Source organism: Zophobas morio, unplaced genomic scaffold (genome assembly GCF_036711695.1).
Source record: "Zophobas morio isolate AGI-343-1 ecotype UQ-CSIRO unplaced genomic scaffold, CSIRO_AGI_Zmor_V1 ptg000044l, whole genome shotgun sequence".
In the NCBI taxonomy this organism is placed as follows: Eukaryota; Metazoa; Arthropoda; class Insecta; order Coleoptera; family Tenebrionidae; genus Zophobas; species Zophobas morio.
This window is the reverse complement of record NW_026972149.1, coordinates 7,436,020-7,463,296: the sequence shown is the minus strand read 5'-3', so window position 1 is coordinate 7,463,296 and position 27,277 is coordinate 7,436,020. Positions and strand designations below refer to the sequence as shown.

Genomic DNA, 27,277 nt, shown 5'->3' with positions numbered 1-27,277 from the left:
CCTCTAGCATACTTTCAACAAATGACAAACTTAGGAAGATTCAATTACTCGACCTAACATCACGAGATGTTCAGTTCAGTGACGTAGAAAATCATTAGAAAAGGGTTCGTATGGGGCTGCCAAAACTACGCAAGTGCCTGAGGCCATCCAAGTTCTGAATAGAGCACCTTTGTGACCTTTGCCCAAAAATCACCTAGTTATGAATCCACTTACAATGAACTCATTAAAGAAAGTAACACTAAATGACACCCTCGCGACGTAAAATTGATAAAAAGACCTACTAACTAGACGCTAGATCAATGAAACTCATTCCAGGAGCAAACACCAAAGATGTGCTACTCGTAAAAGCGAGATTTTACTCTTCGAAGATAAATCAATGAAACTAGCTCGTTTATATTTCGCAAAATTAATTTTTTCCGAAACTTGCACCGCATTATGAAAAACGACGTAATTATTTTGCCTGTTTTTATAAAAGTGAAAAACTGCTCTTTGGGGATTTACAAATTTCGATTTCCCATTATAAATTTAAATAGCGGTTAAAGAGGAAGGGTTGTTATTAAAGGACGTATATATGGATCTCCTGCGATTTTTAACCACCCCTTCTGTTATTTGTCTTCTTCGTATCAGATATCTCTTGTCTCAATCAATCTTAATGAAAGCATAACCTTCGTGTGGTGTTCCCCTTCTCTTCGACGCACTAATAAAAATAAATCAAGGATTTTGAGACGCCGACGTCTGAACTACATCTAAAGCTCTTGTAGTCCACAAATGCTTTCACTTTTTCACTTAAGATTTTCTGACCTACCTCGATTATCACACTCATATATACATATCACGGAGAGATTTGTCTCACACCCTTGCAGGCTTCCAAAGTCAATTAATGGAATACGAAAACATTGTCAAATGAAAAATAAACCCCAAATATAAAGATAGGATGACAGAGGGAAAAATAGTAATGACGAAGCTTGTAGTATGTATGATATCCTCAACACATTTCGCCATTTTGTTGTCGTAATGAGAGTGTTCTACTAAGTTCAAAATTGGTTTTTAGTCCGAGGAGGGTATCTATTTAATATATAATAATGCAGTTAAGGGGGGTTCCGGTTTGGGCTCCATTTTGCGCTGCAAGTTGCGTTGATCTGGTTGAATTGTCAAAACAGCATGCCAAAGTGTCAAAACGCAAGCTCTTGCGTTAATTAAAAATTTAATTACCAATTTGGTTATCCCAAGCTTCATGAATCCCAGTATTAGAAGTTTGAAGAGGACGGAGACTGTTGACGAAAGAGAAGTTAGAGAACCCTCATCAATATTTCCTATCGTTGCTACATCATCTCGGGAAGACGCAAGTTTGAGACATCGTCCTCATGCAAATACTTCATTGATTATGCCATATACGTATCATCACTTGACCACTGAATTCGGTAGGGTTCCCTCTTCGAATTAAGTTTGCTTTAAACCCAGCTCACACCTTGGCCTTCTGCTTAAATCGCTACCAAGACACGGCTCAGTAAATAACCGTTTTTATTATGGCAAACAAAGCAAATTCGTCTTCGTTTTTTTCCAATCGTCACGCCGAACTCGGAAATTGCGAAATCTCACTAGCGAATTTGCGTTGCGGTTATTTCATTTTTCAACCCAAATTTCCTAACTCTGCAACATTAATAAGCGATGTGACAGGCATGAATGCAATTTATAAAACATCCCAGCTATGATTTCATTAAATGTTGTACGGGATGCTCCCTCACGCCCTAATTATTATACCTTCTAAGGATTTTGCATTGTGGGAGTAAACATTTTCTGCACAATGCCGGTGATACATTATACACTTTGACGTCACGTTAAGATGTGACATTTGTGATAATAAATCTCGTTTTTAGATTTATCAGAGAGGCATGTACGAAATCCGTCTTGCACTCACAAACGGAAAGCTTTCCCTTTGATTTTTTTCATCAGAACCATTTTATAGTCGAATATCACAATACTTCTCTTAGGTGTCTCTCGAAAAGTAAAATTCTAGAAAGTGTCACCGTAAAAAATAAAAAAAAAAACAAACACGGAGATACAAACCACAAAAATATTCTAGCAAATATTTTTCTTTTCTAGATATAAAAATATAGTACAAACACGGACACTAAATGTAATCTACATTTCTATTCATTATTTTATACGATTCAAGCAACATGCAAACTACTGCAAGATCTGAGTAAATTGTTGTATACAGCTCTTGCAATTTCGCAGCTTGCGGTTCTAGTAATTACATCGTATAGATTTTATGTGACAAGTGAATCTTGTCGTTCCTTCTAGAATATTATTTATTAAAGTTAAATCCACGTCTATTTCGGTAATACCAACGTTCGAGTCAAATCCACTAAATTCTATACAGTGAAAATCGTAGATGGCTTCATTATTGACGTTAATTGACAATCGAATAAATTATTACGTACAGATTGAAATATCGACTTGTTATTTAAAATTTCCATAATGAACAAAAATAATTACGACATAAGTGCCATTTGTTTACACAATCTACCAATAAAATATTTAATAATTTATAACTTTTAGACTGGTTTAAATTTCAGTTATGATGAATATTACTGAAATACTAATAACGTAAACGATAACAAACAAATTTAGAAACTTTTAATGGATGGAAATGCATTATACATTGTGTTTATGTTTCCGGATGGATGTTTAGTAAGTACGGTACAAAATTTTGTTTAGAAAACAATGTTTGTAGCAGTGGATAATGATAAAGAAATTAATCAATGGAGTTCTCTGCCTTCGTTATTTCTCCATATACACGAAATGGGTTTCATACTTACCGATCGAGAAACACCGGTAGAAAGAAAGAGACAGAGAATGTAAGTGTATCTTTCCCTAAAATATATTAACGGTTAAATTACATTTTACTTCCATATTTACTATTTTGGTTCAAAGTTCGTTACATAAACACACACAGCTAACAATAACTCCAAATTTCAGATGGTTGTATGTTCCGAGGTGAAAAGGTTAAGAAACTGCGAATATAAAATACGTGTTATATTTTACATCAGGTATTAAAAATAAACTTAAAACTTAACTCAATTCTACGAACAACTTAATGACAGTTTTAATAGTCATGGTTATGTAACGATTACACTTTGCTGTTGGGAAAACTACGTGAAGTAAATCGATAATGCAAATGTAGAGAGAAACCAGCGATTACCCGAGGGTTCAATAACACCACCCCGGAAGTTACTTCTTCACCTTTGCCACGAGCCATGCTTGTGTGTAATCAATTAGGCCATGCGTAATTACCAACACTTTTGTTCCCAATTTTTGAGGTAAGCGTTGCAGTTTTCACATTAAATTAAAACAAACGATAGGCAGGGGATTTTTTAAGTGCGTGTGTCGACAGCGAGCTCGTTTTTGTTGCATGAGATCAAATTAATCGTTTAGATTATATTTTTGTTTATAAAGTGTGTAAGCAAAAGGCGCTACATTGTTGTTTTTCTTTTTTTTTAGTAAGAAACGAGTCACGCGAGTACAATTCGAGCGCGTGTCGTTTTTGCGATGTAAATTCGTCTTGACCTGGTGCAGTCGAAGTATTTGTCATAAAACGGTAAATTATGAGTACATAAAAGTTGAACTATCAATTTTCCGAAGAAAAAGCCTGTAGGTGGGTATTAAATTTGATACAACGTATGAGTGGGGAAGTAGGGCGTTCATTATTTATAACGAGGCGCCTAGAGACCCTCTTTTTATTTGTGTAATGGTATAAAAAGTAGTTTTCGGTGTTAATTGAGGTTTTGATCGGCAGGGCATCGAAGCGAGTTCGGCAAACATGTCGGAGTGCCCCCGGGAAGCATATTAGGCCCGGTTTATTCGGTGTAGCACAATGCGTCGAGCGAAGGGTCGAACGTCTTTTGCCCGTTCGACTGCGAGTGACACAATTGTGCCGGGAAGGGTGTTTCTTGGTGGTGGTGTAATGTTGTAGGGTGTTTTCCTCGTGAATGGATAGAATAGGGATGTTTGGGTGCACGGCGGCGTAGTTGTAAAGTAATGCGATTAGGCGTAATTATGATTGAAGAAATGGGGTGCGTGCGCGCAGCGCATTCCGTATCAGGTGTTGTTGTCAGTAGATAAATAAGGCGGTGTTAAAGGTCGTCTGCAAGCAATCAACGATAAAACGACACTATTCGATAGCGCCTACGGTTCGAGATTGGAAAGAGCGAGCGCACAGCATAATCTGGCTGACAGGCTGATGAGGGTCTCGGTACGATCTTGTCTTTCTCCATTGTCTCGGATATGTATCCCAGGATTTTGGAGAGATTTTGAATTATGTGATGTGGGATGACCTTTCCCCATTCACTACTTCCAAAGACATTCAAATGTGGTGTAAAGACGTGTCACTCCTGTTTACGGTCAGATTTTATATGATTACGCAACAAATGCCAACTTCCCTAATGCCATTCATCAAACGAACGCGGAAAAAATATTTCACAGCCCGGGGGTTAATTCTTTTCACGTCAACTCGCCGGAGAAGACTCGGTTACGAATGCCACGTGTACAACTCCTAAGCCGAAAAAACATAAAAAATGTCTAGCAGCGAGCATTGCCCTTCAATGCTTAAGGGCGACTAACGTAAAAATATTAGATTTTGCGTTGGTTTGAGCGCTAAGGGACTTTGCACGACTACCCCTTCGCTTAATTTACTGCTGTAATCTTCGACCAAAAACTTTCTTACGTGAAATATGGTCATTTGAAATCGTTTAGGGTTTCATCGTTTCTACCACTCTCGCATTTGATATGTTATTACATTTCTAATCGCGGTCCCACTTATCAACTACGAACATCAAAACTTCACTAAACAAAGACATCTATTTCGCTTCATTGTTATGCTAAAATTGCTCCTAGAGCATTATCGGATGCCATTCGTGCGCTTAAACGCTGTCTCTGACATCACCGAAGTAATTATTTTTACATTTATATATCGTTTCTCAACTCACATGCACCAAATTATATCTTCAGGATTAAAATCCACTCTCTAAAATTGCCATCGCTATCAACAAACTCCAGCTACCCTCTCACCGGCTTCTACAAATTTACGACACAACCTTCAACAACTAATGCCTACTACTTTTTTGTTCCTACACATAAATCGAACAAACACACAATTTTTCAAATTTCGTTCCTATTTCTACTAATCGTTTTATTCTTACTTAGAAATTATAAGCAAATTGCTACTTTACTGGCTTAAACGGAAATAACAACCAAGGAAAAGTGTCAGTTACAACTGATCGAAAATCGATTACGTTTTAACGTAAAAACAACGTTAAATTTTTACGTCATTCTCTTAAACTTCCAACACCTCAATACTGGTCTTATTAATTCAATCAATAAACATATTAAAGATTGTAGATTTCTGATTTGAAACCTAACGAGTAAAACTTTACGTTTAAATAACGTTATATTGCAACGCACATGCATAATAAACAGATACATCAGCTACCTGGTCTTCAATAAACACAGATCTGTAAAATAGTCATTTTTTCTAGTTAGATTTTAGCGTTTCAGTAGTAGTATAGAACGATTTTAACGTTTACAAGTAACGCATATTCTGAAACTGATATGACATCTAAAAAGCTCAACTTCAGGTTTAAATTATGTTATATTGCAATGAATATGTATAATAATCAGATCCAGCACCTACTTGGTTGTCAATAAACTCAGGTCTGTTATAAATGATCATTTTTTATTTCAAAGTTGACATACATCAACGTAAATGCAACGTAAACACAACGTTTTCTAAACGAAAAACGCATACGTTTAATGAATGTCAGTTTACGGTAGTTAAGGAACATACACTGGCTTGTAGAAACGTCGATGTAGATTATACGTAGTTTTTCGGTAAATTTTTAACGTTACTTTAACTAGCGTCTATTCTAGATATATTTTAGGGCTTCATTATTAGGGTAAAAACATTTTAACGTATTATAAATGTATCAAGCGTTGTTTTCTCAAATTTTTACTCGCAGAAACTTAATTGGCCAAAGTAATAATGACTATTACAATTCAATTTATCCTGACGTCAAATCAACGTTAAGTTTCAGGTTAAAATCTACAAAAAACGGATACACGGAAACATAATGTTCTTTCAACAAAAACGCATACGTTAATTACACGTTAGTTTACGGTGGTTAAAGAACATACATTGGTTGATAGAAACGTGGATGTTGTTTGTACGTAGTTTTTTGGTAAATTTTTCACGTTACTTCAACTAGTGTCTATTCAAGTTAGATTTTAGAGTCAAGCGTCATTTCCTATCATTTTTACTCCTAGAATGTTAGTTGGTCGTGAGTATTATAAATCAGTTTTATCGGAACGTCAAAGTGACGTTAAGTTTCAAGTTAAAATGTGCAGAAAACAAGTAATCATGTTAATACCGAAATAAAGTGTAAAATAATGTGTTAAGCTTTACGTTTAAATAACGTCCTACAACAATGCAATATGGGTAGACAGATTTGACGTAAATGCAACGTATTTTAAACGTTTTTGATTCGGTTTGATTGAAATACGAGGACAATTCATATAAGGTGTGAAGTTAAAATACATATTTTTTAAACGATGTTTTGTTGGACTGAAAAACCATGTTGCCAAGCTCGGTGTTGGCAAAATCGATAGGAAGCACCTAGAGCTGAAATATCTGCGATTATTTGTTTTTATTGTTCTTTTTGAAGTGGAGGTGTCCCAAATCTCGATGCTCTCAAGCTTCTGCTGTTTGATTTGTCAACGACAGTCTTATCACGTTTTAGTATGTGTTCGTGAGGGAAAATGGGGTTAAATTTGGAAGAGAAACTTAACTGGAAATAATTCGAAATCGTTATCTAAGCCATATAATCGACTCTATAAACGCGAACAAAAATGTAAAAATGTTGGACCGGAAGGAAGCAGAAGCCATTAAATGTAGATGATTTTTTATATTCGTCGTCTCTATTACTGTGGATAATTTAAAATTAAAATTCGAAGCGAACTTTCGCATATTTTTAATATCTTATGAAACTTGGTTGAATAGGTGGCGTACAGGCCCGGATTTGGGGGAGACGAGAAACTTGATAGGTTAATGTAGTGGGGTGGGTTTGGAAGAAAATGAGTCAATATGTGATTAAAATCGATGTAGAGCTGGTGTGCCTACCGATATCACTTCCTTTCGAACATGTTGCGGTTATAAAAATATGACAGCCTTGACTTTTTGCAACAGTTGGAAAGCTCCACATGTCTGGTTAGAGCTTGACGCAGGTCAATATTTATAATAACTTTCGCGTAAACCTCCATTGGCACAAAGTGGAAATTACATTTGTGGATTTTATGAACAGGGTCACGTTTTAAGGTGCTCTGCAAGATATATCGTCTGGAGATATGGGAGGAAATCCGCTGGGTGCTTGTAATGATTAGTTACTTCATGCCGCCTACAGAAAAAACTTATCGATCCCACGCTTAACCCTAAGGTTTTCATTAATACATTTTTACTTTTCTAAGAAAACGCTTTGAAAATTTTAATCGCGCGAGATTTATGATAAACAAAATAACGGTATCAAAGCTTAAACTTTGTTTTGCAAGATCCAGTAGAGAAAGCTCACGAACCAAAGCCGTAAAAATTCACGGTTTTGTTAAAAGTCAATTTAACCAAACGCCACAAATCGATTTGTTTACAAGATTGGGTAATAGCGTCGCAGTTTCTTGACTAAATTGAATTCGTTATTACTCCCACTTAGTCGAATCCTAACGTTCCAATATTATTAATTGGATAATTACGAAATCTGCGTGTAACGAAATTCTGCGGCGCTCACATCATGTAACTCTTCCATCAATCGTATTGTGATTAAACGTTACGTCTCGAATCCCGGATCTGTATCCGATCTCATCATTGTTCAATTGTTCATCAGAGAAACGGAGTCAAATTAAACTTTGCCATACTAAAATAAATGTTACTCCAAGAACTTCCTCTCAAAAGAACTTTTCACTTCCGACTTCCTCTCTTTAAAACTGTATGAACCTTCGCCTGCCCTGTAATAATATTAATATGACAGGGGCTGTGATTAGTGAAAACAAAACAATTGTTTTCGAGCTATTAATATTATAAAGATTAAGTTAGAAAGGAGTGCGTCTTTCGCCTCGAATAAACTTCTCGACAACGTCAGGGACTAACAAACTAGGATAGATAGCTGGCCGTAACATTTTTACGGCACATGCTAGACTTAAAACTGTTAAATAGTAGCCCCGAATCTCATCTTCGCAACTATTTTATTTCCAACGTTAATCTTTTAACACTTTACGGCTGCAAGGGGAAAATTAAAACCGTCAGACAAAATATATGCAACAAGTTCGGAGCTGCGCTTTATTGGAAGCAGAAAATTAAAACCTAGATGATCCGATTCCTTCCCCTAATTTACCTCAAATAACTCAGCCTCTGTTTAGTATTCTGTTTGTCTTTACAGCACCGTGTTTTAATTTTTCTTTGCTTGAACTATAGTAGAAAATGGTTCACCATCAAGGTCATCGATGCGGTAGAAACAGGTCTTCAGTCAAGGTCAGTACCACACTTTCTACTCGCAACGGCGAATTGACTCGAAACTATGTTGTTTTAAATGATATACGACCTACGTCGATAGGTAGACCTTTATTAAGATCGGAGGGACTGTTTCTGCTCCATAAACATTTTATATATGAACGTAACGACTGGTAATTTATAAACGATTAGCATAATATTTAGGTTCTCGGTGAACAGAATCTGCAATTTTAAACATTTACAGGTCGTAAAACATAAATAACCGAAGTGCTTTACCGACATAGAACATTAAACAAGCGAACTCTGTCTGAGCAGAAACATTCGACGATCCATTAAATAATTAAAATTTTGTAATTCATGCATTAAAGTAGCGTAAATTATGACTGACAAAGCAAAACATTTCGTTATTAAATTCATAGAATCCTTTGTGTGATTTCGTATTAAATATACACGCGGTATATTTGATTAGTTCTGCAAAGGCAAAGGAAATCAATTTATTAAAAATGTATTCGGTAAGGTAATGGCTGACATAATAAATTTCTGTTGAGCACTTGATTTAAAATTAATGAATACATTAATAATTCAAAGCCAGAGGAACCGAAATCTGACTCACCCTGTTACAGAATTTATTATTTTGTCATAATTATAAATTTTATTGTTTATGCTTAAACAAGGAAAGTCATTTTAGCAGCAACGGAACAATGCTCGTTTTCAACGGCACGTAATTCACAATATATATTTGCAGGTTGTTTTATGATTAATGCACTTCATTATTGCGCAAATCTCGTTCTGTTCTTCCGTCCCGTGTATATGAAAGTTTTGTCTTCGTCTACTATTATTTCGGGATGGCTACGATATTGAAACAGCTAAATTTTAGTTATAATAAAAGTGCAAAGTTGGAGATTACCAAGTGTACTTTCAGCACTTCCGCACAACATATATCAGCGCTCTCCTTTTCTATTTTTCGCGCGGCTTTATAAAATATTATATTTAAATGTCGCTTTACTTAAACGCCATATTTCAAAAGTAAGAAGACATTTGGAAATGGATCTTAGATTAACCTGAATATATGTTTCTGTCGTTCTGAAATATTTATTTGAGAATCTAAACTTCGTCGGTTTTAATTCGCGCCGCTTCTAGTGTACCGCGTGATTCAGATTTTGTTTTTTACAGTCGTCCGCGAGCCTAAATTTAATCCGTCTGGTGATTAGAATTTAGACAACCTTGTGTGTTCTGATTATAAATTCCGCGATCAATTAAACTTTGTCACAAAGCGGTATGCATGACTTGTTAGCGAATTAATTCACAGGATAACTTCAACTGTCTTCACTTCCCGTAAGCTCACGCTATAAATAGGAATCTCCACTTTTGAAACAAACATAAACAAGCGCGGATTTGATCTAAACGCATTATTACGTTGTTTTAAAACTTATCGTAATGTAAAATAACCGAGTTTACGAACTTGGCCTCGATTGTAGTAGGAAACGGTTTTTCTTCAATGTCGGACCTTTTCTACTAAAACTAAAACGCAAGCAATTATTTTTACAGACTATAGTATTTTAATAAATCGGTGTTATGCTATAAAGAACAAAAAATATTAAGCTGAAAGAAGTAAAATAAAATCGCACACAAAACCGTTTTCCGCCTCCGCCGTCTGCGAGCTCGCATTTAGTACGAAATGTTACAACTAAGGGTGTGTATTTTTGAAACAAACGTAAACATATTTTGTTTTTGGCATGAGAGGAAACGCAAACAAGAGTTTTTTTTAGGACAAAAGCTTCTTTGATTGGATACACCAAGTGCTTCTTTCATCTTTTATCCATAATACATGTATATTTTCGTCGTGAAATTAAAGCTTAACGGAGTAATAAATTTTTACCATCAGAATGTTTGTACGATGAAGTATGTTCCCGAATAAATTTTAACCGGACTGTGATACTTAGAAAACAAAGTGTTTTCCCGTGGCACACGTTTCCATTTTTCCGTTTTTATGCAGCGATAAATTGTTAAAAAGAAAAAATCGCGCTAAGTCTTTAAGAAATATATTTTTCATAAATTATTTATTAGGGCGGAATTTCCGGGACACCATCGTTTTACTTTAAATTGAAATTTATATTCTCTTTACATTAATTTTATTTGCATACATTTTCACGAAATAATTTACTTAAAATATATTACCATCTTATGGCTCCCACCTTTACAATATTTTTCGTTCACACTTTAATATCTCCCGACAGGTAAAATAAAATTTAAAAGCTTTTACTTCTCGCGTAATCCTTATAAACAGTATTCAATAGTTACGAGCTGAATTTCTTCCCTTTAAAACTACATTATCTAGCTTGTCGAAAGACGCTTCCATTTTAAATTCAGAGCACTTGCTATTAAGCTCAGAGAAAAATATCTGTCCTTAACATTTTAGAGATATTATAAAGTAGTATCACCTGTTACTTTAATCACTGCTCTTTGAAAAATCGACTCGTTTCTAAATTTAAAGGACTTGTTAACGAAGTGAATGTAAGACTGGAACATCCTGATAGCGATATTATTCCACCATCTTCTCATTTTTTCGCAACTTTGAATTTATGCTCACTTAAAGAATCTTTCATGGCGCGGACAAGAAACACGTAACTTTTTAAAAATCTCATTTAGCATCTTAAGCAGTCTGGCGATTGTTCTCGAAATCACACATTTCCACTTTCCTCGCAACACATCTCTACTGAGAATAACAAAAACGAAAGATAATTATCGCACTTTTACACTGTCTGCGAGTAGAAAGTGATTTACACTCAAGGTTATTACGAAGTAGAAAGGATACCTGTTCAAGAGGGACCGTTTCTACTCAAAGGAGTATTTGACAAAAATGGAATAGTGAAATCGGAAACTTTGTACCATGATGTTGCCGACGAATTTGTTTGTATTAGAGAGTAATTGGCCCTTGGCTTATCTATTTTAGGTAGCGCTTGATTTACTTTTTATCGAGTTTTGTTTAACGTGTAATTTGAGATAAGAACAATAATAAAACAGGAACAACAATAAACAAGATTGCTTTATCGGATCGGATTAAGGATGAGTTAAAATGTTTGCTCGTCAAACGCTTTTTACAAAGTCTACGTAAGTTTTATGGGTTCGTGTTGTCGGTAACTTAGTTGAGCTGATACTTAATTAGATTGGACACATTGTAAAATAAGTGAAGTTTGCAGAGGATACGCAAAACATAAACTTGTATACGAGCTTCTAACAAAGTTGGGGAAGATTCGCAGAAGCATTTATTCAGAACAATAATTAATTTGACATAGTCAGAAGCTAATTAAAGTTAATTTTTCGTTTAATGTCACGGTTATAAAGGTGCAAATGTTCCGTTTACGTTTCGGGTGGAGGATAATTATTCAAAAATATCATTTTTAATGAAAGCACCAGGAAACAAGCGAATTTATTTCAGACAAAAACTTTACATGAAGATTTATTGTGTATGAGCGTAGATGTAATTGATGAATTTGTTCGCAAGTTTTAATCTTTACAAGTTTGATTAATTAAAATTAGGGGTTAATTTAACACATCTCTCTCCTCGGCCATTTATCTGTTTCTGACAGCTACCGAACTTCCGTTATTATTTATTTCTACTTATTCAAGAAGAATTTCCAAGCGACTTTTCCGCTCTAAATTATCCCGAAATGCGAACAAAATATTTCATTAATTATTATTATTATGCGCAAAAATAGTGGAAACTTAACGTTTTTCCAAGTCGGTTTTCCTCTAGAAATAAATTATTTAACTTTCACAATGGAATTTAGTAATTAATAATACGTTTTTAAACCCTCCTCGACAACACTGACAGGTTTAATGTCGTGCAGATGAAACGCTGAAACATTCTAAATGGGTAGTATATTTGTTACCGACATTTATTAAGATCTCTGACAGAATTACAACAAACTCGCGCAAAAGATCAATCATCAGAATAACGACCGTCCCCTTCGTTAAAAATTTTTAATCACCTCATATTTCGCATTAAACGCTTATTAATACACATTTTTTTAATTTTTCTCGAGCGAAAGCGTCGCACGAATTCTCCAAGTAACTTGTAATGGTTAAATGATGATCCTGTTCCAGGACGACGACGTCGGTTGACATCATCATTTCGTGATAAATTCCGCACCACCTTCAACAAACTTATATAATTTCCTTAATTTTAAATTAAAAATTTTCGGCACTGCCTTTACGCTCTCTTCTTGACGGCCTGCTTTATATTCGTGTCACTATTAACGAAATTAATAACAACGAAACCGTCACCAATACACAAACACAGTCAAATACGCAATGGAAAAAACTCCACTATTTTAAATATATTAATTTATGAGTAGAAAGGGTGTGTGCAGTCAAGGTCAGACTGGCTAAAAAGGCACCTTTTCTACCAACAATAAAAAATGAGAATAATTATTTCGTGAGAACAAGCACCGTAGTGGAAAAAATTTCGCACTTAAGGTAAAAAAGCTTATTCACGCTCTGACTTCTATAAATTTTGTTGTTTTTTTAGAGTGTAACAATTGTAGCATGAGAATGGAGACCGGCTGAGTTAAATTCGTGCGGATACTGTATCTGCGTCTACGGTTGCCAAGTTTACCTTGTAATGAGATTCGTTACATGCAAAACGAGACTAATATTTCGGCTTTGGCTCCGGTTCCATTATTTGTATTCGGCGGAACTAAATAAATAAAATAAATAAAGTCTGAGAGCAGAAAATGTGATTGAAAAACCAAATTCAGTCGAGTTTGGCCAGTTTTCGGTAAACATTACGAATAATATTGTGTAATCCTTTATTCCGTTCCCCACTGGAGTTCCTTGTTTTTCAGTCGTCTTGCTTTTGTTTTATTGTGTGGTTTTGACAAATTCGGCGATTATCCTGACGCGTTTTAAAGTTTAGGATTAACATTGACTCGGCGGATTTAGTTGGAGCGGCATAAAACCAAAGATCACTAATGAAGCGTAATCAACCGATACCGTAACTATCTAAGTAGGTATATCTCAAAGCTTTAATCACAAGGGGTGACCGCAAATGAACGTTTCACGTGTGTTTCGAATCAATAATTCATTCTACGTTGAATAAATGAATACAAATTTTGCCAATTTCGTATCTGACTGACACTTTTAATTACACCTGCTTCAATTGGGGACGGTAGACTATACTCGTTAGCGTACGGATTCGTAATTTACACATAAAAAGCTTTCTTAAATTAGAACTTTTGTCATGGAGTCTTGTTACATCCTAATATCAGTCACGTTCACCCCTATAAATTAGTTTAATGAACATAACACGGACTGGACAAGCGTGGAGAGCTGTCGAAATTGTAGCCATCGTTTTAAATATTTATATACCAGCTGTCGTACCCCAACAACATAATTTACTCCAGTGAAGATATTCCCTTGCTTTTGACATATCGATCCACAGGGGTGTAACACACCATATTAATAAAAAAAAAGTATAAACCGGATCATTGTTAGAACTTCATTTTTAATTCTAACGGGACGTTGATTTAAACTTGAAACTATATCATTTTTACTGTTGTCGACGGACAGCTTTAGAATGTCCTTGACTCTAGTAGAAAACTGCGTTCGTTCAAGGTCGAAGGGACCTTTTCTACTCTCACCAAGAATTTTTTGTTTTAATAAACTGACAAACCGTTGCAGACGAGAGTGAAATAACGGAGATATGACATTTATAGAATTTTCTGTTTGATATTTTTGCGTGCAAGTTGGAGTTTGTGTGCTGGTGTCGGATGGGAAAGTTTGTGTGTTAATTAACGTCGATGTTGTGGTGTGCAGGAATGCGTCGGCCTTGATACAATGTGTCATAAATGGAAAACAGTTTATTTGGCGATGAAAAGATGAATAACAAGTGTGACATCCATGGTGTGGCATTTTTGTTGTTGTGACGAATCTGGCAATAACGCGCAGCGTAAATAGGGTCGAAGAGACAATTAAGTGTCAATTGAGTGTTAATTTTGTAGCCGTTTATCGAATCGACAAGTTGTAAAATAGCTTGTTAGTGGATTTATTGAATTTAAAAGTATATAGTTTGGAAGTAATTAAGTTCGTGGGTTGAATTTGCCGCATAGGTAAGCCTTTTAGGAATTAATCACGGTAGTTATGGGAGTCAATAATTGTAAAAGTTGTTTTGTATCGAATTTCCTGGAGATGAAGTTGCGCGAGTGAGCTTTGTAAAAGCCTCGCGCTTATGAGGATTATTATTTATTCTGGTAAATTTGCCAATCAAAGTCAAATAAACGTTGTTTTGTTTACAAATTTATGTAAATGAATCGGAGTACTTAGGTAGCGACTCGAGTGGGGTAGTTCAAAATCGAAGTAAATTAGCATACATAGGTCCTGCTTACTATTCTAGGGTTGGTTTCTGATGCGATGCTTATAAGCCCGCGTTCAGAATGTTATGGGGATTCCGGGTAAGCCTTCGAACGCTTAGCATAGACCGGCCATAACACTACGAATGATGCTTACCTGCATAACCTCTTATCGACACTTTGAAATTCTTTCCATTTCTAAACTGAAATCCAAATGTCCAAGAATTTGAATAAACCACTTCTCTATAAATAAATTAAATTGCATTCGATGCTCCGATTAAACTTTTATTATGCGATTACACAAAGCTCTTACGCGTATTGTCAAATCATTCATTCAGCAGCCAAATGAGATATGGTGATAAAAAGAGGACCGTCCACCCGAGGTATTCAATAGAAATATTCATGAGTGGACATAAAATTTGAATTTACATCCATTAGTCCATCAGCAGAAGTACGTTTCCGAACAAAAACCACTTTAAGCTCAACGGGCAAGAACATTCAATATAGGATAATATGAAAGAGCGACACTGCTTGTTCTAACACATACACGGTCCCACTAGATTACCGGGCATCAATCTACGCACACATGCTCCAATTTGTCCCGAACAATACTCATTTTTATTCCGCTAACTCCATGCGTCATCACTTCCGTCGTCCACTACAGATTGTTTGTTTATTCATGTCCTTTTTAAAGGACCCAACAAAGAAATCATAAAAGAAACCTCGACAACGTAAAACCTGCACAACTTCATTGATTACAAAAGTTACGCAACGACCACCTACCTCATTTCAGCCACCTACGCCCCATTCTACACTTTAATTTTCTTTTAAATACGATCCTTTCAAAATCTCAAAAGTAAACATCATCAATATAAAGTACACAGTATTTACACGTAATAACATCAAACATTTCAAACGTCATCCCGACAATTATAAAATAATTTCCCTCTCTCCTTAAACCAACAAAATCTGAAAAATATGTCCCTCGCGCACAAATGAAGCCAAGGAATTCGAGTTTCGTCGCGAGCTGCAACATATTAAAGAAAGTGTCATGTTTTAGATTTATGCCTCCAAACTTTCTCATCCTTAGACATGTGAAATATTTCGGTGTATATATATTTATTGGATATTTTTTGTCCGAGAAAAATTATTACACCATTTTAAAATGTTTTCGGTGTTCGCTAACGCACGCATTTATTATCACAAATGCAAAAACTTCCGAGCCCTCATCAATATAGTTCAGCGACGACCTTTGGCTAGCGAGTAGAAAGTCGTACGCGTTCAAGGTTATCGGGGTAGTAGAAAGTGCGCTTCTCTCAAGGTCGAAGGGACCTTTTCTACTAATCGTAACAAATCGTGAACGGCGTCGCATATTTTCCTCGCCGGCACGGCTACTTTTTGAGTAAGGACGCGTTAAATACAGGTGGAAGAGCGTTAATAGGCCGGAAATTTAATCGTGCAATGTTAACAGATAACAGCAAATTGCTTCTTATGTGTAAAATTTGTGCGAACCGTGGTAGGTGTGTATTCGCATAAATTGTCAAGTTTTCTGGAGCAGCAAAACTTTACAAATTGTTTAATTCTATGTATCATTCGAAAAGGTAACTTTCTATGCACCTCGCCATAATTTATTTAGCGAGGTTTAAGGTGGAATTCAGTTTATGTCATCAAGTTGTTCAAACATGAACTCACTTTAGCACTAACCCTCACCTGCTGTACCGAAGGAAATTAAACGTGGATTAAATCAAGATTCGGGATGGGAAGAGTAATATGGATTTTATTAAATGTAACAAGAAATTCGGTAATAATTTTCTACGAGCTTATATAACCATTGATTTCCATGTAAAGATCTCCATAACGCAAACCGTGTTTATAAGTAGGGGCGTAATATGTTTGAGTTACTCTTGAGTTTCAATATTGAAATGAAAATAAACGCTGAAAAATTCCCCAACTTTTTACAAAGCGGGTTAATAACAACGAGTCGATCCCTCGCTGCCTCTCATCGCAAACATATCGTTACGTAAAAGTTATTCTTAATAAAAAGTAATCCTTTACCGAGAACGCACTTCAACCTTTTGCGAACGTAAATATTTTTATTGCTCCTTCTGGTAACGCACTTTTTATTTTTAGAAAACATTACATTTTCATCATGCAAATCCCTTTATTAAACAAAACGAAACCTAACTACGTGACTTAATTATTCATAAATATATTTTTAAACCGACGTTACATCATCGATCTCGAAAATATATAATGGCTACATGTTGAGCCCGGATCTGCCAACGTTCATCAGTTTTCAACCCTTCGTGCCAGATCTTATCCAAAATATAAACATAAAACCGACAAATAAAAAAATTCACTCATCAAAAAAATCTTTGATGCGTGATTATTTATTCTTTTTGTTGAACACGTGATGACGCAGAACGCGGTCAAAAACAAGGGAACACATTAAACTGCCAGATTACCTGGTGCTACGCCACCGAAACGCTTTGCTAAATGCGAAAGCGTTCGCGAAACTTCTGACATGATGTTTTCATTTTTTACCGGTGATATATCTATGTTACATAAATTATATAGCGCAACAACAGCATCCCTCAAAAACACATTCAAGTTAAAACTTCGTCACGCAGTTTACAACCGACAGCCAGAAACGTCAAGCCTTTTCATCCTTTGGCTCATCAGAAATCTCACTGGCATTAGGCGCACAAGCCACGCGGCAGTGAAGTAGAGCAGGTCAATCTAATAGTTAAGCCTCAAATCTTTTCCTAATCGTGACGTCGCCAAACAAAAACGAGCTCGCTTTCAATATTTCAATACGGATACAAGTGGAAACAAATACATAATAATACTCCAAATTAGAATGCAAATTGTAACGCTTACCTTTAAAAGTCGGGGAGAATTCTTAACCTATAACGAGATTTTTACACAAATATGTAATATCGGTTCAAATTTCGCGTGAACGTTAAAATAGCACGCCTGATGTGATTGTAGGTCCAAATGTCGTGCTTTGCCCAGATTTAAAGCGCAAAACTTGAACTTCTTGCGGCAATAAAATGTATTATCGTGCCATACTCGTACGGATGGAGCATCTTCGGTGATCATAAATGAAACATTGTAGGTGATGTGAGGTGAAAATTATTTCATCGATTGGGGTGGCGTTATCCTGTCGCGTTTCACAATGGTCGGATTGTGGATTAATTAACGATTATTGGATTTGTTATCGACTAATGGTCTATGCAGGCAGTTATCTCCATTATTCGATTAATATCAGGATCAGGTGAATTTTATGTAGTTGTGTTAAGAGAAATTGTTTTTCCCTTTTAGGCTGACCGGAACTTTTAGAATCGCCCGTAAATTTGACTTTATGTTCATTATGCAATAACTCCGTTGTAAGTGTAGTGTGTAAAATTTTATTCCATCGTTAATAAATAATTTATTGTGAATGGGCATTGCGTCGCAATAAATGTAGTTAATGTCACATTAGAGAAAATTAATCACGGTTGTTTGAATTTGGAAAGTAGACAACAAAGTGTTTGATCAGTCGGTAGAAAATGGAGTCATCGTCAATAAGTGCATTGTAGGTTTCTCTCTATATCAAAATAATCCGTACGCTAACGGAGATTAAGTTTCCAGAGATAGTGACTTTAAAATTCGAACATTATAAATTAATTTTACGCGAATAATCCGTACGCCGAACATCAAAGGGGTATTTAGGGCGTGCTAAAAAGGTACCGTCTTGAAAATCCCTATTTTCATAGAAAAGGTTTCCTGCAACTTGCCGAATTCATATTGAGTGATGAATCCGTTTTTCGATATCAAAAGCTATCTCCAGCTGTAAGAAGCTTTTTATAAAGCATACAAAAATACAACAATTTTCTGTACGGATCTTGTCAGGGCGCTCCGAGCATTGACTAAATTGGGTTCAAATTGATCCCAGAGGGTTAATGTTAACACTGAAATATTATTAAATTTCGACTATATTAAATATTGTATAACTCTGCACACAGCTTGTTTACATGTGTCGCGCGCTCGCTTCCTAACACAATATATCGCGCAAAATTACACTCCATCCGAACGAGCCGCTCGAGAAACCGGTTTCAATTCCGCCAAACCGGTTTCCCGGCGCACGCGCAACCGGTTGCTAATCGTTAATTGCCTAATCGATAGATCGGCTAACGCGATTTGAAATTTTCGGGGGGTATCGCACTCGGCAAAAATCAATTTCAAAAATAAACAGTCCGTTCTATGACGGCCGTAATTGGGTGGAGGAAGTTAGGCGCACGTTTTCTGAATTTCGAATCGAATTCGGCGCTTATTTGGCTCAATTAAAATACGATTCGATTAGATTCGCGCCGGTTAAATAATAATCATTACGTACTTGGAAATAAAAGGGGGTGGAAGCGTTTTTTCGACCGCCGGATCAAATTGCGTTGCAGCAGATTTTGCTGCAAATTATGTTCCGTTGTATATCACCGGCAGTGGTGCAATGCTAACAACAATCCTCAACAGTATCGAGTGGCGTATTGCAGTTTGCAACTTCTCTGCAAGTGATTAGTTTACATGCTTGTGTCTAACTGGCCGGAATACGTTATTTGAATTTAGAAAACAGGTGAACGAATGGTACGTGTTGCGGTGTGAGTGAAAATTACGCATTCTTACCGTGTATCCAGTTCGTAGATAGCCACAACAGCAAGACTCTGCAATCCATTGTCCTAAAAGCAATTAAGAGAAATTAAAATTATTTTACACAAAAAAGGGAAAGCACTTCCCACTCAAAATTCTTTCTTTGATGCTGAGAGCTTTTATCAGTTACAAATGTCGCATTTTTCTAAAAATCTTAATTACAGTTGAGAAGCTCGAAAACTTTGTTAATAGTGAACTTCATTAGTAAATGATGGGATTTACTTCCCAATTATATCGAGTTTGGAAGTTTTAACTTTTTTCATAAATAAAACTTCCAACAAACGTAACAACACAAACTTTCTCTAGTTGACTGCTACGCCAATATTATTATCGCTAACTAAACAACTAAATATTATCTTATCCGACCGTGATTCTGTCAAACTACAAGATAAACACTGCACCGTAATGTCATATTACGCGCAAATGTTCAGCAATTATGTGTGGACGTTTCTATTATGCAAAACACTCATTTGTTATTTTTTTGCTCAGTAGAACCGGCATGAATATACCACCCCACTACTGTAAAATAGTACTTTAACTGAATAAAGCGAAAATGCTAATTTGCGCCGACGTTCCAGGAATTTATTGAAATTTTTCGCTCCTTTACACTATCGTGAATGAATCTGCGACTTTCGCTCTGCTCACAATATAATGTTAACTGAGACGTCAATTGGGACAATAAACACGTTTTTTCACAGTAAAAGACAGAGTAAAACCCACCCTACATTGCGTCAAGTAGAAGAGGCACCTGCTTTCAAGGTCAGAGGGACCATTTCTACTACTCTGAACCACGTCTTCTACTAATTAACACAGTGACATTAAAATATGACAAATAATGGTTCTTTTTCCGTTATAAAATCGGTAGTTACATCAGGCAAACCGCAACTGATTGAGGTTTCGGAAATTTATGGAAACTCTCCCTGTTTGGAACGCGCTAGTTTCGTTCCACACAATCATGTAAAATTCGGTTCGATCAAAAAGTAATTCGACTTAATTGATCGAACGCGAATTAATATAGAGATATGAATTCAAATCCATTAACACATGCTCGTTTTAGCGCTGTACGTCAATTTAGTTTGATACGAAGAATTAATTTACCTTTATTCGGTCAATTAAAATTAATCACAAAATTTAATTCGATTTGCGACAATTCGTTTCAATCACGTTTGAGGTGACGGTGTACCATATGTAAATGATTGCGAAATCCTGCTTATATTTCGCGTAACACGTCTCAGACAAGGCTTTGACTCTATTTTACATATTTCATTCCCATCATAATTTGCAAGCGCAAATTTTCATTTACTTTTGCTGAAAGTCATTCTCCTAGGTGGACTGTGCTAACGCGACACGTAATTTCGTTTGGTGCTTATTTTTGGCGAAGTTTATTTTATTTTTAACCATATTTTGCAGAAAATAACTGGCTGGTGATAACCTTGCGATTTTAAACTTGATTTGCATTTATATTATGCAGTGTTTGGAGATTGATGACATGGAAAACGTCTGAATAATGTAAACACATATCTGATTTTTTTAGATTTATTCGTTCGTTACACGGTAAAGTGTTTTCTAGGGTGTGACAACTTAGGAAGCAATGTTTTAAAATTTTAACAGCGACTGAACAATCTTGATGTAATTAACTACGTACTTAATTAACCCTGCTGGGTTTACTATTAAAAAAAAAATGTAAATGTGAAATCGGCGCTAAATCCTACTCGAGTCGCGACATCTATCAAATGTAAATCAAGGATGAATGCACCAACTTATCCACTTTGTAAATGAAATATTCTTTTTTGAAAAAGGCGTTTCAGAGCTATAAATATCGAATGTAAAGATGTGTATCAAAATTGCGATCAATCTGAGCGCAAACAATTTTCTCTGGGATTTTACTTCACTACGTCTAAGTATATGGCGCATATAAAATGAAACGATTGCTTTGATTTGTAAAAACCTGTAATAAAGATAAAGTTGTCCAACTCGTCTGAACTGAACGACTTGTTTTTCCTGTGTCGGTCAATCATTAAGACAAGTTGAACCATAAACATAATTTGTAGTTGCTACAATGTAAAAGTTTATCCGTTGTGTCAAGTGGCTTGTCAGAGAAATAAATCCCCTGGAAGATAATTCAAATTGTGTTGTAATTAAAAGTTGTAACTGCACGAACTAATCGTAAACGAAAATGACAAGTTAAGTCAATGTTATGGTCCAAACAAGTTGTGATTAAATATTTACATTAAAAGTTGCGAGAAGTTTTGCTTTCTTTCAATTAATTTCATTTAAATAAGTTTGCTCGTCTGTCTGGAAGTTGTGGAAGGGGCAGTTCACACAAAATTAAAAAATCTCGTCAAGTTATTTTCACAGAACTTTCTTGTATCTTCAGTGTAAATGTTAATTGTCTGGTCGCCAATTTTTACGAAATTAATTATCAAGAAAACTGCATTTTTGTGTTTTTAGGAGGTGACAAAGTGAAATTAATTATCTCAACATTTTTTTTAGTCCTCGCTGGAGTAATAAAAGAGCAAATATTTCATAATTTGCCCGTAACAAGTGTTTTTTCGGGTAGTAGATTTAAATGTTGATTGAGCATATACATGGCGAAATAATTATCGCAAGCACAGCCGCCTCGCTAGCAAAATTGAATCATTTCATTTTAGCTCACTTTATTAATAACGCAAGCTAACAAAAGTTAAATTAAGTTGGGAACAATATGACAAAAAAATTAATTTACGGCGCTTTTATAATCGTAAGTACTTCAAACGATTTTAATCCGAAATCGATAGCAACATATTATTAAACGAGTTTTGTGCAGCTGCTAAAATAAACGTTTTTTTTTTTAAAGACGGATTCAGGCGATTATTTCGGAAAATCGATGCGCGATCTGTTTGCTAACTTTTTAGATTTTTATATAATCTATAAAGCGAACAAAAACTTCCACCTTGTCGTTTTATCCTACTTCAATTTCAGAGAAATCCTCTTTGCCTTCGTATTCCGGAGTACTTTATCTCGAATCTCGCAAAAAATTATATAAGAATTGATTCTTGCCGAACACCGAAACTGATAAACAAACCTGATCAAAATCAGATAAGCGGCTATTTTGTCGTTTCTTGTTTTGTTAACAAAATTTACGATGTGTCGTGATAAGAGGAAACATAACATAATATGTTAGTGTGACCAATAACTTTACATAAAAATTTATTTGATTACGACTTTGTCATTGATTGTTGTTGATGATTACGTCTATTTTTACCACAATGTCGTGAAGCACTTTGTAAATTAATCACATTTCGCCTTATCGAGCAATTCGGAAACATTTCAGGGCCTAGAATATGAATTTTCCTGAAATATGTTGCAGAGGCATTAAACTAATTATATCGTGACCATTAAACGGTCCCCTGGAGAATTTTAAATAAATCGCCTTATATATTTCGGTATTAAAAGGTAATTTGCAAAGTAATGAAGCGGTGTGGAAAGTTAAACAATCGAACACTGCGATATCAAAGGGACGCAATAATGCTCAAAATCTTTATAAAATTAACGCTAAGAGAGCAAATTTAGAACTTTGGGGGTACTACATCGATTTATGTAAATTCACGGTTTAATCGACACAGGTTCGCTGAAATTATTTAATAGACCATCAATTAACGCCAAAACATATAAATAATTCCCTCAATAATTACTCCCAATTATGATTACATCATGAATAAATTAATTTCATTTCCAACACCTCACACAAATATATTTAGCCGCCTCCTTAAACCTCATCTTTCATGAAAGCAGCAGGAAATTATTTCAACTGATTTTTCCTAACACATTTTTTGTTGTCAGGATTTTATCGACGTTCGTTTACACTCAGTTCAATCACAATAACGAGCTCAGGCAAAATAGAAAGTATCCAACATTCGAGGTCACCGATGTGGTAGAAACGACACCTTCACCCAAGGTCAGACACACATTTTCTACTCCCGTGACCTTCATCGGTAACCTTTCTACTACCAATTTGAAAAAACTAAAAATTAATTCACTTATTTTTTCGTTTCGCTAACGCATTTTTGTCGTTCCGCGATATGAGGGGAGTTCGAAACCCTCTCAGTAATTAAATTGACTCTTGAAACATTCGTGGTCTCTTACTCGCATTTTACGAGAATTGCAGGCTCATTTTAATTTGTACTGGCTTGTTAATTAATTGGGTGTATCTAACCCCTTTACGATTCTCACAACATCTTCGTACTTCTCATATTTACAAGCTGATCTGGAAATATCCTTTTCGCACCTACTGCGAATTTACGACCGGTGAACATAACAATATTTCTGTAGGTAAATTGGTTTATGGCAGAGCGGCTAAGCGAATAACGCAATCAATTGATTCCTAATGGATTGCAATATGGTAAAACTAACTTATCGAAAATTCGCTTCGTACTTTTAAAAGAAAAAGGCTCGAAGCGTCAATTTCATTACGGGGTGTGTGACGTCAATGTATATGGTTTTTTTGTACCTCTACACATAATGGTTGCTTCGTTTTTTGACCTCTCAGTGCTGGGAATACATTATTCGGAAAGAACGCCTCCAGGTGTTAAATAAACGGCAGATTTATGAAAAGATATATTATATGTACTTAGACTGTCTGAATTTGATTTTTAACCTTAGCGGAGTCGATATTTAATTATTTTAAGTCGTGAGTGGTTATATAGTGGGGCTTGTGGTTCACTTCGTGAAAGCAGTCCATAAAAAATCTGAAAAAAGTGAATTGCGTACGACTTGTCGTCATTATCGCTTTGGTTTAATAGCAATAACTGAAAAAATTGAGCTTAAAATCATATTGACGTTGATTGTAAGCCTTCTCTTCTTTGACGTTAATCCTAAACTGCTACACTCAATTTATCTGTCACCGGCGATCAGCTTTCGTAGTGTTTTTATGATTAGGCCGTAAACGTATTTTACAAGTTTTTAAAAACCAAATTAGAAATATCGCTGCCGTAATCACCTAGGAAAACAACAACATCCGCTATCTTATCACCAGCAATCCCCAAAATTCCTACCACAATATTGTTTTCTGTGTGTCGAGCTTCCCCAAACTTAATACATGCACAAAGTTTGTTCTTGTATTTCACTCAGAAATTGTTATTTGCCCTCCACGAAACTTACATTAATTAATTTTTGTTAAACTGTTGGTTTAAAAGAGCGCATAGTTCGTAACATGACAGCGCGGCTAATCCGGTATTTGAAGTTGACAAGTTTGGCGGATTTTTAAGCCAAAAGGGGTAAAACGAGGGCTGCCGCTATGTAAATCTGCATGTGTCGCGATTGTAACCCGTCCCAAGATGCCAGCTCCATTAAATAGTGTATGAGGGCTCTAGTGTGTGAGGAATTTGGGATTTGACACGTTCAGTTTAAATTGGCCATGAGGTACGCCTAGAGCAAGTCTTTTCAAAAATGCCATTCGTTACAAAGAGAGAATAAAAGTCGCGTTATGGAGGCATTGTTTCAGCTTTTGTGCGGGTGGAATCAATCACGCGAGTCTTGTACACGAACGACAATGCTATAGACGGACCTCCGATAACGGATTATTCAGTACAAAAAGTTCAATTCGGGCGTTGCATTTAAATGGAGTTTAAAAGTTTTATAGCAATAATAGTCATCTGTTGCGTCAAAATTGACTAACACCAAAACATGCTAGGCAAGCACACTAGATGTATTAATCCAGTTCCATAATGGAAAACTGAACTAAACTACAAATTTACGACTTCAGAAAGCTCTATACCACAATGTAACACTTTACAAAGTGCAAACGCTATGTTCTGTAGTAATTATAATTACAACATATACAACAAAATATTTAAAAATAGAAACGTTATTTAATTCACAAATTCATTTATAAATATTTTTTGAAAAATTGCTGAAATTGGATGACCGATTCGTGTGGGCGATATATTCGTATTAATTAATTGCATAGCACTTTTTCCACACAAATCCGATACATATTTCTCTTCTGAAAACAAATTCAGACCAAAAATTAATTGTAATGGGACCTGCTGGACTGGCATCACATTTTACAAAAAAGTTACAAAGCGATAAAAATTTGGTTTCAGTTGTCAGAAGATAAAAAGCCCTGAAAGAGGCCAAAGTTATTTGCCAATAACCAGCTATGCTCCCATTTAACGTGTTTTCAGTGAATTTTTCAGCGTAAAATTTATACCACAAGTCATCAAATTTAATTTCCCCCTGAACTTTGGTTAAGGATAAACGATCTTTTTCAGTTTTCAACATTTTTAGGCAACAGGCGACAATTAAATAACCTTTTAATATCGAATTAGTTACTTTATAAAATTATCAATTAGTTTGTGTAAATTTTTACGGATATTTCCTACAATTAATTTATGAAAATTTAAAATGCAATTGTTCAACTTTTTATTTGATAGAGAAAAACAATTTAGAAATTTTGAAAAATATTTTCAAATTATGAAACATTTATTAAATTAATTAAAATTAAATTATCAAGTCAATAAAATAACAATAAATGATTTTGTAAATGACAAAAAGAAATTGAAGTTTCACGGCCGGTCCGAACCATTGCCTCTTGGTGCGGCCATATTTGGTAGTCCGACGTTAAACAGTATTATCTTTTGTCTGTAAAAAATCCATTGGATCGATATTTTCAAAAAAATTATTAAAACATTCAAAAAGTTTATTATAATACTATAAATAATGTATCGTATTTCTATTTTCAGTCGTTTTTTGAAAAATGGTAATGGGGGAGCCGCATTTAAAACGCCCTGTATATGTATATGTTTTACATATTTTTCAGCGCATGCAAATGAGTTTGAATAAATGTCTAATAATTAATTTTCTAAAAATTATAAGCGTGAATAAAATCGGAACAAAAAAAAATCGGGGGTGCGTATTTTTAAATTTTCGGTGGTGTCAATAAAGAAATTGATGAAAGAAATCAAACCGAACGCGTTTTACAATTGGGAGTAATTATTTGAATCATGTTTTGTGGGGCTTTACGTTTCGGTGGTAATTTATTTGGGGGCTTAATGACCGTCCAGAATTTAGGCATTGAACTCTCTTTGGAAAATACCTCAACATGCATAATTTATAGAGTTGAGTAGCAAGTGCATTAGCCGGGACGTTTCTTGCACATTTTCTCAAATCGCGCAAATTCGACACGGTCTATATTAAATCGTTGCGTTTGTACAGCGACGAAACAAGATGAATGAAGACAAATCGGTCGAGATTTTTTGACAAGAAATTGTAAACCCACCTTAGTTCTCGAGGCGCATTTGCTAATAGCCGCAGAACACGAGCCGCACACAGAGTCACTTATTTCACTTCATACTCCCAGCAGAACATGAATGCGGCATCAGCGGCCCGATTCAGAAGCTCCAAACTTGTAAAAAAATTTTCGGAAAGTCTACAGCTTTCAGCAGCGTGCTTTCAGGAGCTCGTGCGGTGCAGGCGTCTTGTGAACGGCGTCGGTTTTAAAAGACTGACTTGGAAACTCCGGGCAAAGCGATGGTATTGGCGAGCATCTACGAATTTTCACGATTTACTCTCAAAACTTAACGCAAACAGTCGGTATGGATTTCCCGGCGTGTGATCCGGCACAATATTTCCAATGGACATTAATTGACACTTGTCACATTCGATCATTTTCCTACCGCTAATCGCCGATCGACTCTTAAATTCGCCACGATTTTCC

At 35.6% G+C, this 27,277-nt stretch overlaps 1 protein-coding gene across 1 annotated transcript in view; it reads right to left on the bottom strand.

The window, feature by feature from the left end:
* Positions 1–27,048, bottom strand: part of LOC135141609 (hemicentin-1) — a 173,851-nt gene extending 146,803 nt beyond the window's left edge. The window contains exons 1-2 of the mRNA XM_064072863.1: positions 26,840–27,048; positions 19,558–19,610 (exon numbers count right to left, since the gene is read on the bottom strand). Coding sequence (XP_063928933.1) covers positions 19,558–19,606 — 49 coding nt within the window. The 5' untranslated portion in view covers positions 19,607–19,610; positions 26,840–27,048. The remainder of the gene's footprint in view (positions 1–19,557; positions 19,611–26,839) is intronic.
* Between the last annotated feature and the right edge of the window lie 229 nt (positions 27,049–27,277).